The following is a 17,315-nucleotide window of genomic DNA, read 5'->3' on the forward strand; positions in this document are numbered from 1 at the left end:
GAGAAGGATTTACTGCTATTCAGCAGCAATCAGAACCAACCAGAGAAGGATTTACTGCTATTCAGCAGCAATCGGAACCAACCAGAGAAGGATTTATTGCTATTCAGCAACAATCAGCAAAAACAGGAAAAAGCTGAATCTTCTCCAGTGGCATGATGACAACTGTCCGCCCCTGAATGTCTATGAACGTGCTCTGCTCAGTCAGTAGCCAGGCAGGGGACCCTCCCCCCCTGTCACTGCCGTCAGCTCCCTTGATATTAGGTAAAACTTTCTGGTACAATTTGTTTGCAGTGAAGAGGGAAAATGTAGACAGCAGATATTATTATGATCACAACTTGGTGAAGGATAAATTCACAGAACATGAATACCAACTGCTACATTCGTTCATCTCGTTTATGAGCAAGATTTACCGTAATAAATACCTTTTAGCTTGTATTTGTTAGCCCCCCGAGAATTGGACTCCGAAATCAGTAGCCCCACCCCCACTTATTTCACGCTGGCGCCGTCCCTGTGTAGAATTAGGCTTATCTCAAACAGCAAAAGGGAAGGGGAAAACTTGTAGCTGAATATATGTACTAACACATGAAAATGAAAAACCATTGGAGCCTCGTACTATTACTGAGAAAGAAAGAATTCGAAATGTTAATGTAATGTAAATTATCACACTTCATCCTCTATCAGAAAGAGAAACAGCGCTTTCTCCTCCCCTTCTTTGTTCCAAATGGAACAGTTCGTGTCTTCAAAAGTTGTGGGACAGTTTCAGTTTATCTGTCTTTCATGGATAGCGTAATGGTAATGTCACCTCCTTGTAATCAAAGGGACCAGGGTTTGATGCAAGGTGGAGCTACAAGTTGTTCGGATTCCACTTTAAACACTGAGTCCCCAGTTCCGATAAGCCTTTATGTGCATAAAGTGGGTTTCAAAACAAAACTGTACGAAATAGTTGCGTACCAAGGACTTTAGAAATGAGGGAGGGGGGTTATCTATACATTTTTTAATAGTCAGCCATTATTTTGCTACCTTTTCCTGCCTTTTGCATTCTTTCTACTGGGCGAAAGTAGGGTATGATTCCCTCCACCATCCATTAAGAATATTATTATTGTAATAAGAATTCGAAATAAATGTTGTTATTTAACCACAACGTTTTGTTTGAAAGGTACGAGGTTTGCCTAGAAAAAAACCGGACTGATGCTATGAAATCTTTTATTCGGCATTTTGTACAACAGGAACTTTATCTCCTTCAAAGTACTCCCCTGCACGATCTGTACACCGCTCCATACGAATTTTCCATTGCTGGAAGCAGTGTTGCCAGTCATTTTCGGAGATCCGTCGCTTTTCTTTGCACAGCTTCTACTGTCTCAAATCTGGTTCGTTTTAGGGCGGACTTCACTCTGGGGAATATAAAGAAGTCACAGGGAGCAAGGTCCGGCGAATACGGCGGATGTTCTAACACTGGGATGCCATATTTAGCGAAAAATGTCTTCACTGACAGAGCCGTATGGGCAGGAGCATTGTCTTGGTGCAGAATCCATGACTTCCGTTGCCACAAATCAGGTCGTCGTCTTCTTACTCGCTCACGAAGGGTTTTCAGCACATTAATGTAATGATGTTGGTTTACAGTTTGACCCTCGGGTACCCAATGAACGTACACAATGCCTCGAATGTCGAAAAAGACAATCATCATGGCTTTGAATTTGGACTTGCTCATGCAAGCTTTCTTGTGACGTGGCGAACTCGGGGTCTTCCAATGCATTGATTGGCGCTTTGTGGCAGGGTCGTACGTGAAAAACCACGATTCATCACAGATTATCACTCTCTCTAAGAATGTAGGGTCTGTTTCAATGTTCTTCAAAGTGTCCGTACAAATGTTCACTCGAGCTTCCTTCTGTTCAAATGTCAGGTTCCTTGGCACGAGTTTTGAACACATTTTACTCATGTTCAAATTCTCGTGTAAAATTTGTCGAACACTTTCTTTGTCTATTCCTGTGATTTCAGCAACTGCTCTAATGGTCAATCGACGATCTTTTCGAATCACATCAGTCACTTTTTGAATGTTTGTTTCCGTTTTCGACGTGCATGGTCGTTCTGAACGTGGATCATTTCCTGTCCTTCTTTAAACCGTTTAAACCACTCAAACACTTGTGTGCGTGATAAACACTCATCCCCGTACACAGATTTTAACATGTCGTACGCTTCTGTTGCGGATTTCCCCAGTTTGTAAAGGAACTTCATATTGACACGCTGTTCCATTTTAGTACTCAGCATTTTTCCGACGGAGCACAGACGCACGTTCCGCTTTGTCCAAGTGCCAGGCGCGTATATTCTAGGCTACCTAGGCTATCGCCGAAGCCCATATTAAAATACAGGAAATAATCGACAAGCAAATTTAACCGATGCTTCACTCTCACGTAACGACCAAGGGTAAAGCGCTAGTGTAAGGTCGTCTTTATTTATCGCCAGGCTTCTTCGTCTGAGGATAAAGTCTTTGAACCAGCAGGCGGTCCTTTCAAGCCATGACGTATTTGTGCTGGCAGGGACGACCTTGGTGGTCCTGGTGCTGGCTTCCAAACCCAAGCGCTGGAGAGTGAAGACTTCGCTGCATCCTGGCGATATTGTAGTGTTGCCAACAATGGAAATACGAAATTCACTAGATCGCTGGAAAATAAATTATCGGCGGGGGTGTCAATGCAAGTTATTCAAGCTAGGGGATGCCTCATGAAAATTACATCACCCCCCCCCCCTCCATCCCTTCGAGCATTGCCCGTCTCTCTTCCAGTTCCATGAATTTCGTCACATACAAGCATTATAAATCCGCCAAATTTAGTGATTTTCCCTGAAGTTGGCACTCTGCTTTTCCTTGAAATTCGACTGTGATCGCACATTCTGATGACGTCAGCCATGTTGCCATCCTGTTTACTTCTGTTTCAAGCAACCCCCCTCCCCCGCTGTCAAAATGTCAAAACCTTCGCCCTGGCGGTGGGGGTTTCGGCCCGAGTCATCCCACTGAAATAGGTTTGGCAACATAAACAAACCATGTTGTCATAGCAACCATTCACCGCACGTGTTTTCAACCACGCGGGTCGGTGGTAGTTTCCGCAAAAGGAAGGCATATATGGTCAAATTTGTTGTGTCCGAGATCCGAGTTGTTTGTGTCGCCCGCGCAGCGTGTTCATGGATGGGAATCAATTTTTTAAAGAAATTTCAGTGACCGAGGCCCTTTTGTTGTGCTGTGTTTTTGTCATGTGTTGTGTTGTTCTGTGTTCTTGTTCCGTGTGCGTGTGAAAATGGATTTAATCACCGAACTTGTCTCCAAGACGCCATTCTCACGGCTTCCTTACGAGGATAGGATACAAATAATAGAGACAGGTAGGCCTCTCCCACCTCTTCCGGACCTTACAGTCGTGCAGAAAGACAAAAATAAGATATATATATATATAAGGCGTTTTCACGAGACCAGCTACCAAAAATATCTTTGGTTGACTGGGTCGAGTGCACTTAATAAGTTGTATTGCTGGGCATATTTGCTTTTTTCTACCGACAAAAGTCCTTGGAATACAACAGGATTTAGTAATTTAAACTATTTGGCAACTGCTTGTGATAAACACCAAAAATCACTTAGTCATATACGTGCGTTCAGTAACTTACAGACATTCGGTTCTCAAAGAATTGATCATTCCTTGAATTTGCAAAAGAAGATTGCCGACAGTTTGCATAATGAAAAAGTGAAGGAAAACAGAATTATTATAAGAAGATTAATTGATGCAATAGCATTTCTTTGGAAGCAAGAATGTGCATTTAAGGGCCACAATGAGTCTGGGGATTCAACAAATAAAGGCATGTACATAGAACTTTTGGAATTTTTAGCAACATATGATCCGACAATAGCTAATCATTTAAAGACCGCAACCGTGTTTAGAGGAACGTCACCAATAATACAAAATGATTTAATTGATGCAGTAGCTAGTGTAATTACAGATCATATCAAATCAGAAATATCAAATGCAACATTCGTTGCAATATTACTTGACGAGACAACTGACGTAACTAATAAAAGTCAGTTATCAACAGTCATACGATTTGTGGATAATGAGGGAAACTGTCAGGAACGATTTTTGCATTTCACTGACGTCAGTTCAGACCGAACAGCACAAGGATTGTTCCAACATGTCACCAAGGTTGTAGATGATTTGAATTGTTCGAAGAAACTTGTGGCGCAAACATTCGATGGAGCAGCTGTTATGGCCGGTCATGTGTCTGGACTTCAGGCCTTGGCAAAGAATAAGTATCCCTCGGCAATGTTCATTCATTGCTACAGTCACAGGCTAAATTTGGTCTTGTCAAAGTCTACAAACAATATATCAGAATGTAGACGATTCTTCACCTCTTTGTCAGGAATTCCTACCTTTTTTTCACACTCGACGGTCCGCACAACTGCTCTAAAAACTTTCATGGAAAAGAAACTGCCGGGAGTGGCACCAACAAGGTGGAATTTCTCATCAAGGCTTGTAAATACTGTAAAGGAATATAGAGGGCACCTTATCAAGTTCTTTTCAGCAGTGGTAGATGAAGATGGTGACTGGACAAGTGACGAGGTGAATATTGCACTAGGCTTTGTTTGTTTTCTGTGCAGGTTTGACACTAGATTTCTTCTCATTGTATTCAGCAAAATATTTGCATTTTCCAATGTTCTGTTTGACATATTGCAAAGTAAATGCATGGACATTTCTTACTACACGAACAAAGTCAATGAATTCTATGACACGTTGCAGAAAATTAGGGACGAAGGGTTTGATCATGCATGGGCGGAGGCCGCAAGTAATGCTGAAGATGAAGATAGTGAATATGAACGAAGGCCAAGAAGACAGGGCAATGATGACCGTTCCAAATACCAGCAAATTTTCAACGAAATTCTGGATACAATGATGTATCAGATAAAATTCAGATTTGAATCTCAAAACGATCTAAAATTTGTGTCTCTGTTGGATTCAGACAAATTTCATACATTTCGTGAAATGTTTCCTCAAACTCTTTTGGCAGAACTGAGTGAACAGTATGCCTCAGATTTTGATAGAGTCCGCCTCAAAAATGAACTAAGTGGGCTTTATTCTCTGGATGAGTACAAGAATAAATCAGTGAATGAAATTACAAATTATATGAAGCTCAATAATTTGGACATAGTGTTTAGTGAAGTGTATAAACTAGCAGAACTAATATTGACATTTCCATCGATAACAGCAACCGTCGAAAGGAGTTTTTCTTCTCTAAGGAGAATTAAAACTTATCTCAGAGCAACACAGGGACAAGCGCGGCTTAGTAATTTAGCTATAATGTCTATTGAAAAAGGGGTTCTAATCAACATCAGAAATTCATGTGAGGACACATTCTTCGACCAAGTGACAAAAAAATTCACGGAAAAGGAGAGGAGAATGGAGTTTACCTTCAAGTAAGGTAAGAAGTTAATTATTTTTTCATACTCGCATGTAGGTCCTACATATTGCACATTATAGACCGCTCCTCTTTATAAATAAGCATGAAATAGTTTATGTCCATTGCCTACTATTGTTGTTTTTAATGGCAAAATTTCGATGTAAACAAAAAATCCAAAATGAATGAGAAAGAGCCCCTCCCCCTTTTTTGCCAGACACATTTTCATTTAAAATTCAAACACTACTATATTTGGAGATAGCCCTGATCTTCGTCTCAGCATACGCCACTGCAAGTGCCACAGCGAAACTGAGAGGCCTGCACCCAGGGCAATTAGTCATTCTGTAGGCAGGGTATGGTAGTATAGAATCATGCATTGCTCAACCTTTGCGCATTCGTTGTTTGCCAATAGCAACATCAATCCGGTTTTTTTCTAGCCAAACCTCGTATATGTAAAAGCTGTCAACAGATGGCAGGACAAGTGTTACATAAAAATAATGCTGCTTAATGCACACACCATGCAAGAGATTTAGTTTTTTTGTTGCAGTTAGTTTAATGAAATTGTGTTCCTTATTATGTTTGTTAAATATTGGAAGAAAATTGTAAATAAGCTGCAACTTTTTCTCCGCAAGATAATTAGCTGCAACTCCCGCAGGTGTTTAATTTATCCCATGTGTATATTATTTCGTAGCCTTTATTTTTGAATATTAATTATAGTATGCATATACTATTTATTTAATGTTGGAAATTCTGTATTTTTATTTTTTTGTAAGCGCAGGCGTCAAACCCTGTGTTAATTCTCTGAAAAAAAAAATGAAATAAACGAAAGCAAAACTTGCAGGTTGTTAAATGTGCTGCATTAGAGTGTTTGCGAACTTTTTTTTTATGTTTGGCATGGCATGTGAATGATTTCTTTGTGTATGTGTGTGTGAGGAGAGGAGAAAATCCTCTGCTACATATAAATGAAAACACAATGTGCGAACAAAATATGTCGTCTTGTGACATGTGATAGGTGAAGGACAACAAACTAAGGTTTGACCATTTGATTCACACCATGGTGTGAGGAATCATTGAAAACTGGAGGGAGAAGACATCTTCATCATAGCTACTTCTTCGTGTGTACACACACACACACACACATTATATATATATATATATATATATATATATATATACATACACAGGGTGTCTCAAAAGTAATAGCGCAAAAAACGAGCAGTTTTCGAGATAATCGCGAATGTGTGACTACGAGCCGCCACTGACTTCATTGTTTGAAAACGTCGTCCTAGTTGGTAAAATGCTAATAATGTGTGCGAATGTGTGGGTACAAGCGTACGACCTCTCTGAAATGTTCTGTTTTGTAAACAAAGAGCAAACATCGGACCGCGCAAGGAGTAAAGAACTCTGTGTTTACAAAATGCAATCATATACGAGTATTAAACATGAAATTCAACCGTAAGATACAATCACAACGTGAAATCACGTGACATGTTGCTGTCTATCTCTCTACCATTTCATATCCCACTTTCTGTTTATCTATCCATCTCTCTTATTTGTGTCTATCATTCCATATTCACACCTATCTGTTATGTGTATCATATTTCTCTCTCTAGCCACCATTTTCTCTCTTTCCCTCTCTCAGCCGGCCTCTGTGGCAAAGTGGTTAACACACCGTGAGTTCCGGGTTCGAATCTCGCCATGGGTGTTCTTTGGGAGTGCCCCTTCATCAATTTCATCGTATGAAGGTTTCGGGGGTAAAACAGGGAAATATACATTTCAGTCTTTATTGAGTTTATTAAGTAGAAAGTTATAAGAAGCTCTACTGTAGATAGCATGTTTTCACGTTGTGTTCACCACATTCAGAAGCGTTCCTTAAGTCCAGAGCAAATTGCATGCCATGGCAATGACGAGCGAAAATTGAAGGATGGCTCTTTTTATTTTGTAACTCGGTACTGACCAAAATGTCACTTGCGATGTTTTTTCCCCCCGAATACTTCCATATCGTCATTCATCTCCATTTTCGGGATTAGCCCAAAATGGCAGGAAAGCGAAGTAGAATAAAGCACATGAACAACCAGTCGATACCTGATGGGGGTACATAGTGGTTCGGATCTTACTCTAAACTGTAGACCCAGTCCCGATTAGCCTCGCTGTGCATGAAGTGGACTGAAAAACATCAACTTAATTAACGAGAACAACAACCAGTGGTGGCGATTTGGGGAGCGTGTGGGCAGTTGCCCCCCTTCCCCCTTCTACTTTTCGCCACTTTTGCCCTCGTACTATGATAAACCTTACTTACCAAGGGGAAGTAAACTGTTCTTGGCTCTCAGCTTTGCCCCCATCCCCCCAGTTTTCGAATCAAATCGCCGCCACTGACGACAACAATTATTTGTTTCTTTACTCTTAACATTCCATCTGTATATATATAATATATGTTTCTATCTTTATATATGGACCTACAGTTTTGATGAAAATCCCCGCCAAACGTCGAAAAGGCACACAAGTAGTGTAAAATATTCATTTAACATTTAGTATTATTTTTCAGAAGTCTTTCGGGATGAAACACCTTACCAATCTACAACAAAATATGTTTCTTGAAGTAAATTCCAAAGCGAAGGGGGTTGTGACCAGTGATGTGCAGTAGACTATAAGTTTACGTCTACATGCGTTGTCTAGATTACATTTTGTTGTAGTTTACGTAGTTTACGTAGACAATGTAAAGTGCATTAAAATTATTTTTTATGGGTTTCATGAAGGGAAAGTGACATTTTCAAGTATTTTGGTTCCTAACGAAATGAAAAGAAGATAAATAGTATGCAAAAAAACAACAACAGATGGCAGTCGCGAGGCAAAAGTGGTCTTTTTTACATAAAACACTAGAATATTTATTCAATTAGGTTTCTTGCTAGGTGAGAAATTGTTCGAATTTGGAAGAAAGCGTATGAAAAGTTCCTCTCACACATCAGCAACTGATACGCAGTATAATTTTCTCTTAATTCCACGGCACCCTTTGCTAAGTTATCAGCTTTCGCCATGTTGTTTACATAGATTACGTAATCTACGTGTATAAAATAGTCTACGTGTAGAATGTAGACTATCGTTGTTTACGCGTAGACGCACATCACATCACTGGTTGTGACCCCATAAACCTCCTTTCGGTGTGTCTGTGCGCACGGTGCCGTTAACGTAGCTCGAACACGCTCATTGGGCCAGTAGGAGGCGACGTTGGTATTACGTTCGAGTGAGTTTTCAAGGGAGCATTCATGATTGTTGCCTCTGGCTATGAAACAATACCCGCCCTGCAGAGCTGCCCGTCCTTGCTCGCTCCTGCTAAATTTGGTCCAGCGCTTCACCCGCAGAAGGGTCCATTTACAGGGATGCGTCCCGATAGGATGATCCCGCGCCACGTGATCCGCGCCGGCTGTCCGCATTGGTGCGTGAATTTCGCCCTGTTGAAGTCTGCCGGACGATGCGTTGCTATGATACCTGTGCGTGCAGTGTTGCAAGCTTTGAAGATTTATGACTGGGATGTGCCAAGAGCCGTCTTCACAACTAAGCAGCCCACACTGGCACTAAAAGTTCTAAAATTGCATATGTTTAGAATTCCATCTAGAATATTGAAGCGATTTTTAGTGTGACATTTGTGATATTTGCGTGGCACCTTGAATCAAAAGCTTTACTGAAATATATTCATTGATTCTATTGATTTAACATCGTTGCCTTGTAATCCTGGGGTCCCGGGTTCGGTACACGGCGGAGACACATAGATCAGTTCAGGTCCCACTTTAAACTGTATGATCAGTCCCGATTAGCCTTTCTGTGCAAAAAATGGACCAAAAACGCAAATTCAGGAACTGTAAGAAGCATTTAGAATTGATTTATCGTCAACTCCTCCCCAAAATTAAACCCCTACTTAATTTTTTTCATAAAGGACCAATTAGGGTCATTTCCCAAGCCCCCCTCTACCTATCTACCTTTATACACACAAAAATATATAATGCACACATACGCACATAATGTATGTGTATTTCTTGCTCTCATGGCCTCCCCGATGGCGCAGTGGTAGCGTCGTCGCCTTGTAATCAAGGGGTCCCGGGTTCGATACCAGGTGGAGGCACTTGGCACAATGGTTCGGATCCCACTTTAAACTGTTGGTCCAGTCCGGATTAGCCTTACTGTGCATAAAGTGGACTTGAAACACCCAATCAATAACAATCATGTTGACGAAGTCACATATAAGAGCATAGAGTGTGATTCAAGAGTCCCTTAACACCCCCTATCAAAAGTAAAGGAGATAGGCTGGGAACAATTGGTCATGATAGAAACAGGTTAGGCTCAGGGGAACCACATTGGTGTGTTTCAAGCGGACGTCCGCCATATTGGATTCAACTATTTTTTTTAAATGGGTGTGGGGGGGGGGGTGATCTGACCTATACATGACATTATTTTCTCACACCTGGAAAATAATACTTTTGTTACAATCTTGCAGTCATAACTTTTTCCTGATTAAAGATAGGTTGAAGAAACCTTCACCACTGGATTCCTCGTGAAATTCTAGCCTCATTTGATTCAAGTCTGTCTGCCACGCGGGAAACCCGGGTGGGGGTGATCTAAGGTTGGAATTTTTCCGGCTTTGCCCCTACATAAAGCGGCTCTAGGGTCCACCCAGTCTCAAATCATATGGTACAAGGGGGGCGACCGTAGCGTGGTGTTGACCACATCATCTCAAGATGGTCGACATCGAAAATATGTGGGGGCCTACCCCGACATACCCTCAATTGGCCTTCTTGGCACGGTACCATGCACGGGGAACTTTAACTTTACATCTGTATATTGTATTCCGTTCTGTACCCCTAAGTAACTACGTTTATTTTTTACATGTGCATATACGAACCCTCTATTATGTCAATGGCTGAGGGCCCCTTAAAGGCTTACTTGTCTCCGCCCCCCACCCCCACTGCGGGCTTTTGCGGCTTGTAGATCCGGCACTGACCATGTCAAGAGTGAGATTGAATAGGCTGGACTTCATTAGCATCGAAAGCAATTTGGCTGGAAAACAAAACAGTAGAAGAATTTGCTTCCATCACAAGACTGTTTGACAGTCAACAATTTAATTTTTGTAGGAACTGTGTATTTTTATGTACAATTATAATTTTGACAGGTTGTGATTTTGTCTTACTAACCTTTTTTTTTTTTTTTTTTTTTTTACCAATTTTCACATTGATTCTAATTACGAGTATGTAACCTATTGTTCATAGTTTATAACTAATATCAATGTAGGTGTTAATATTTTAGAAACGGAAGGGTTTTCTTTTATTAATGGGGGCATAGAGCCTGTTATTTACGCTGCTGTATTCTAGGAATGTAATTTTGTTTTAATGTTAACAATATTGTGGATTAAAGTTTCTATTAGGATGTATATAGGGATAAGTAGAATTTGTTCCTAGCTAGTACAGTGGGATCCATGAGTATTATCGTGCAAATTGTCCATGACTATTTTCATTAATATTTCTCTTACAGCGTATGTGTCTTTACGGGATGAATTTTTACGTATGCTGGTGCAGAAGTTGTCAACCACTTGTTTTGAGTTTCCTTTTAAATATTGAAGCTCTTGTTGGGTCAAATAAAGTGCACGAACAAGGTGATGGACAATTTGCACAGTAATATTCATGGATCCCACTGTACACCCAACGGCGAGAGAAACAGCAGGCGAATTGTCCACCACCATTTTCATTCGGTCTGTATTACACAATGTGATGAAAATGAATTGAAACAATGACTTCAATAAGCAGAGAACAATGCCTGCTTCTAAACAACATAGTTTTATTCCTTAAAGCAACACAGGATGTAGAATAAAGAAGTAATGAAAATAGCGGTGGACAATTTGCCTACCATTATCTTTACCGTTGATTGTACCAGTGAAGATTTTCAATAAAGTCAAGAAAAAGTCAAATTATCTTGGTGGTCAAGAATTTTTGCTATTTTTAACATTATAGTGAATATACATTGTTATATATCTGTATTGGGATTTGTTAAAGTTGAACATTTGGAAATCTAAAATTGTATTGAGTTGTGGTTAGCATTTGTTCACTTTGATTCTTAAGAGTGACATTCTTGTACACGTGAAGTTTATAAAAATATTTAATAATGTGTCCATTCCCCATCCAGGATGAAGTCTGAAACATTAATTTTTACATGCATTAATAATTGAAGCAAGTCTAAATATCGTGTTAAAATACAGCTTTAGTTTTCCCTTGTGGTAGAGGTTTTTCATTGAATATAAATATATATTTTCTTAATTTTGAAACTATATCTAAGTAAGGAGCAATTAAATAAATGTTAATATAAAGGGGAAAATTAAAAAAAGGAACGAAAGGTCAAGATAGAGTCATGGAAAGTCAAGAATTTGGGATTTGTTATTTGTTATTTTGTTACACGCCCTGTAATAGAAATGACTCCAGTACCACCAACAGTTTCACATCAATTCACCTTGACTTTTTTTGTACGTTCATTAGGAATAAATTCGCGTTAAGAGTTGGCAACACTGAGATGTAAACAAGGCCGTAACTGGAGCAAAGTAAAGAAAACGTAAATATCAACGGAAGGAAGTTGGGCTATTCTTGAAACAGATGTACATACCTTGTGCAATTGCATTTAACATTCCGACAAAGATATTCTGTTTGCTTGTAATTTTTTGTCTATTTTCTCTTGTTTAACGGAAGCGAGAAATGTCTGGCCAGATCTGGGTGCCTGCTGTCGGCGTTAAAACGTGTTAAGGAAGAAAAGAAAGAGTTAAAAAAAAAAAAACCTTTTCGTGTCCAAACTAACAGGGTGATGCTCGATTCCGTACCAGCTGCAGACCAAAAATAGCTATTCGTATATGTGTGTGTGTGTGTGTATCTGTGTCCGTTTTGTGCCCCGTGTGTATGTGTGAGAGGAACTTGGTTTTTCGCGGTAGCTGACGATCGGAGGTAGGCGACAATTATCAAGTTCTGTGTGGTATGGTGGTGTGATTGGGTGCCCCGATAAGGCGGGTCAGGACACGTAACGTAACACCTCATCGAAGCAGCGTTCATGAGTATGAACAAGTCAAACCTTGTCACTGTAACATTGTACAGAGATGGGTTCCGTACGCAGTGGGGGTTCCGGCTTGTAGGTGGTGCCGATTTGGGTGCACCACTGCAAATACAAAGGGTGAGTGCCATGCTGTTTTGTTGATAAGGTTGTGCAAGGACTATGAGATTATTTTTCTGCCCTTGCACACGAACGTAACGACTTGAAAATGCGAAGCTAACCTACTTAATGTTATTGTCTTGTGTGATTGAAGTGAATGCATGTTACTGTGTTAGTATTTAAGCCAAAATCAGTGCGTTTTTAATGCTTGTTTCACTCTGTTCTTAACCAAACTTCACTCGTGCACGGCTTGCGGCAAACTGGCCCACAGTATAACCTCAAAAATGCATTTTCGCTTTCTTCCTCAGAACCACTTAAGCGTGATGTAACGAGTTTATTTTTAGATTTTTCCCCAAATGCGAAATGCCTCTGCATTTTTGAACAAGCACAACCTCATTATCCCCGTTGGTACTTTATTTAACCGTCGAGCTATTACTCACGGGTTGTTAATTTGCGGTGGTACATGTTGGGCTTTATCTAAGAAGAGTTATGCGAATTGACTGTGTACACCACCAAGGTTTATATCTTCTAGGTAATTACATGTTTGTGCTTTCTCTCATTCTCTCCAAACATTATTTTAAAATAAATTATATTCGAGTAAATAGATTCGTGCTATTGTGATAATGTGATTTTTTTATATTTCCCACTTTATTCTTCTAGTTTACGTTTGTTACAAGCATTTAAACACCATTTTTGATGTAACGTTTCGGGAAAACACACGCTTCCTTTTCCAAACATGTATTTGTAGTTTGATGAATGCTACAGTTAAAAACAATTTAACAATTAGTATTACATCAACAAATAGGCTAATCGGGACTGGACCTACAGTTTAAAGTGGGATCAGAATCACTATGTGTCTCCACCGGGTATCGAACCTGGGACCCCGTGATTACAAGGCGACATTGTTAACCACTACACTATCGAGAAGCCCAGTTTCATATTTAATTTTTTTTTACTTTGTCTGCATTATTTTCTACACAAGCATATTCCGCTATTGATGTTATGCCGGAATTCCACATTTTCAAAAATAACAAAAAAACAGTGATAATATAAATCCCACTGTAAAGTTAGTGCCATATCAACGATTATCTCTGAGGAAGAGAGATTGTACAGTTTATAAGTCTTTTTAGAATGCCTATCTTTCCTTTATATACCTATCACACTCGAATATAATATGATGTATGTCTTCCGTATTGCAACACGTACTAATGGGGGATAAGTTAACCGCTTTAACAGGCAAAAGAACAGTAGAAAGTGCATCAAAAACTCCGTTTATAGCAACAAAACACGTTCATTATGGTGTATTTAAAGGGCATATGCCTAAATACACTATACAGTACAGTACAAAGTCTGCGGGAAACAGAATTTCATCAGTGGTTGACTGCCTTTTCTTTGGGAAGTTCTCTTGTTGACTTCTAGCCACATTTAAAACCTTGCATTCTGCTTTTTTTTTTTTGACTTTTGCCTGTCCGGATTAAGCGAAGTCTGGCTTATCGGGGTCCGAATTAATGAGGTTTTACTGTATTTGGATGTCATGACCGGGTGCTATTTAGATAAAGAAGCAATTGTACAGGGAGGTTATTTCAGTCGTTCACCGCCAGCGTGACGGCCGTTCCGCGGACTCTTCATGCAACAGGTCCCGGCAAATTGCGTTCAGGAAGTCCGTAACAGAAACTGCTTGTTTTGTAATGTTTCCACTTTTCACAATTACAGTTACAATTACAATTGAAATAAGCACGTACCTTGTCGCACGGATGCAGGAAAAGGTGTCCTCCCAAATACAAATATTTCCGGCACCTTATTTCTGACATCTAATCTTAGATTAGACATCGCTACTTTATCCTCAGTTGACAGAAAGGGAAGACAGCATCCCGGCGCATAAAGCAAACCGAAAGCGTAAAATGATATTTAAAAGTAATAATAATGATGATCACTAACCTCCTGTGTTATAAGAGATGTTGAAAATGACTTCCTTCAACAGCAATACAACACGTTTCTTAGGTTCAAGAGATCCTGTCTATCGTAATCCCTGACCACTTTTCTGCAAGAATTCGTTTTCACGTAATTATCGTACATAAAAACTCTATGTTCAAGACTATATTTGTTTAACGACATAAGTAATGAATGAATAACAATTAACACACAATGAGTAGCACATTACAATAACACAGTATAAGCAACACGCGTACTGTTGAATGCAAACAGAATTGAACATGAACGAACACTGACGTCTGGTAGCCGACAGTGTTGCTAACCATTTTTCGGCAATGTCCCTACAGACGTAGTCAAAATGTCCCTACAACTGACCAAATGTCCCTACGCCAAGTAAAGTGACTAAAAAAAAACACCTCATGAGCATGCAAACAGAAGATAAAATATACACATTTACTTACCAAATCTTTCTGCTCGGTGCTTCCACAATTAATGAAGGAGCGAATTTACAATACAGGACCTCTCCCCGATTTTTTGTAATATTTCGCATACTCACTAATTGAGGCCTCCTAATCACGAATTTGAAGTTAAAATTTGGGGGGTCACGTGTAGAAATTGCAAAATAAGTGACATTGAGTGGTCCGCGATCGGCACGATTGCTTATTATTTACCGGAAGATTTTGTGTTTCCAATACTTAAAAAACGAAATATACATTCCTGATATTACTACGACCCCAAATTTTAACTATGTTTGCCTATCCTAACCTAACCTAACCGTACCTGAATGGTTCGTGGGGCTATCCGTCAATGGTTTGTTGGGCTACCCGTGCATGTTTTTTTCGAGCCCAAATTTTAACTATGTTTGCCTAACCTAACTTAACCTAAACTTACCGAGAATGGTCAGTGGGGCTATTCCTGAATGGTTTTGCGGTAATTGTGATTACGAACCGATAAAAAATATTATTTTCGTAGCACTTTAACGGCAAACGTTCATCATCGAAGACGCCATTTTCGTATCCTGCAATTTTATGATTGATGTACTGTTGCCAAATTTACCTGTAATCAAATCAGTTCTTCTACATCGTGATTGTCGCTGTCACATGTAAGCACGTTCTTTGGGCAATATACTGAAATCCATAAGTTTATTAATTAGCCCACAGCCATCCTCCTGCACACTCCACCTAACAATCTGTACAACATTAACAACTTTTTTACTGTTCTCTTCCGCCATTCTTACACGATCCATGCTCTCCAAGTATGAAATCAACAGTGTGGCAACGCTGTAGACAGCGTAACTAATTTTAATTTGTTCATATCAACAAATATGGCTACCATACTTGTATACGGAGAATCATTGCGAGAATTGAAAAGCTTATTTTACAACTTCTACACGTTAATGAACATTTTTTCCCCCTCACCCCAACATGTTAACTTGAGATAAATAATCACGAATAATTATTTCGTGAGTATAAGACGTAGCATAGAAATTACAGAAGGGTCCGGTATTGTAAATTCTTGCCTTAATGAATAATAGGGGTGTGCTGGACAGAATTTTTTGGGTCGGGACGGGATCGGGACGGTAATTTTTTTAAATCCCGACATTCGGGACTGAAAAATTTGCAATTTCCCGACCAAGTCGGAAAATTTTCTGGACGGGAAATGTTCGAAATTTCCCGAAGCACTGGAAATCTCGAATTTTACAAGTCATTTTCACTTTAAGTGATTGTTTTTGCATTTCTAGAATAAAAACTTACAACTTTCGATAAGTTCCAGAAACTTACAAGGCAGAAAACGTCGAGAATTAACGACTTTTTAAAGTAAAGAATCCAGCACACCCCTAATGAATAACGTTGAGTCGTTTACTGTTGATTATGTTATTTGAAGTCATACATGCTGCTGCTGTGAAGAGATAGATGTTGGTTGGTGATGCTGTATTTCCTGCATTCTTTAACAATTTTGGTCCCATTTTATTTCCCTTTTTTGTTTTTGTATCACTTAACATTGAAAATATTCTTTCCGTTTCCGCGTTAGAATGCGGCAATGTTAGCACTATTTTCGCGAGAGTGGAAATGTTTTCAAAAAGGAACTTGCCTTGAAAGTTTTTGGTAACCGATAACATGTTCCAAAATTCTGATGGAGATCTGTTAGTTAGTTCTTTTTTCTCCTCCTCGCTAAAGTATCCAGATAAACTAATTCATAAAATGTAATTTACCAAGATTGAAAAAAGTACCTACGTTTTCCCTCATTTGGCAAAATCTGTCCCTACGTTCCTACGCGGGCGAAATTTAGTGAAAAGTCCCTATGCGTAGGGACATGTCCCTACGGTTGGCATCACTGCCGACACGTGCAGTATGAAGCTCCCTCTCGCGGCTGACAACTCACCCAACCCCCGATAAGCTGCAGGCGCTGTCGCGACAACTGAGAATAAAGTAGCGATGACTAATCTAAGATTAGATGTCAGAAATAAGGTGCCAGAAATATTTGTATTTGGGAGGACACCTTTTCCTGCATCCGTGCGACAAGGTACGTGCTTATTTCAATTGTAATTGTAACTGTAATTGTGAAAAGTGGAAATATTACAAAACAAGCGGTTTCTGTTACGGACTTCCTGAACGCAATTTGCCGGGACCTGTTGCATGAAGAGACCGCGGAACGGCCGTCACTCTGGCGGTGAACGACTGAAATAACCTCCCTGTACAATGAATGTTGTTAATAATGTTATATTGTTGGAGAGCAACCATTGTTCTTTTTGCAGTAGAAAATTAATGTGTTCAATGTGTACATTT

General features: G+C 39.7%; 2 protein-coding genes across 6 annotated transcripts in view; both read left to right on the forward strand.

The window, feature by feature from the left end:
* The first annotated feature begins 3,836 nt into the window (after nt 1-3,836).
* LOC145996813 (zinc finger MYM-type protein 1-like) lies at nt 3,837-5,447 on the forward strand. The gene has a single exon (XM_083133346.1). It carries the CDS (start codon nt 3,837-3,839, stop codon nt 5,445-5,447), a length of 1,611 nt encoding a protein of 536 aa, XP_082989472.1.
* Nucleotides 5,448-12,301: 6,854 nt separating this feature from the next.
* The window catches only part of Zasp66 (PDZ_signaling and DUF4749 domain-containing protein Zasp66), a 130,800-nt gene continuing 125,786 nt past the window's right edge, over nt 12,302-17,315 (forward strand). For 3 of the 5 annotated variants that reach the window (XM_083134415.1, XM_083134416.1, XM_083134417.1), the window contains exon 1: nt 12,315-12,618. In XM_083134415.1, the coding sequence (XP_082990541.1) occupies nt 12,499-12,618 (120 nt within the window). In that variant the 5' untranslated portion in view covers nt 12,315-12,498. Of the gene's footprint in view, nt 12,619-17,315 lie in introns of all 5 variants that reach the window. The other 2 variants (XM_083134418.1, XM_083134414.1) reach the window with 2 other exon arrangements.

Source organism: Lepisma saccharinum, chromosome 13 (assembly GCF_977018435.1).
Source record: "Lepisma saccharinum chromosome 13, izLepSacc3.1, whole genome shotgun sequence".
NCBI classification, from domain to species: Eukaryota; Metazoa; Arthropoda; class Insecta; order Zygentoma; family Lepismatidae; genus Lepisma; species Lepisma saccharinum.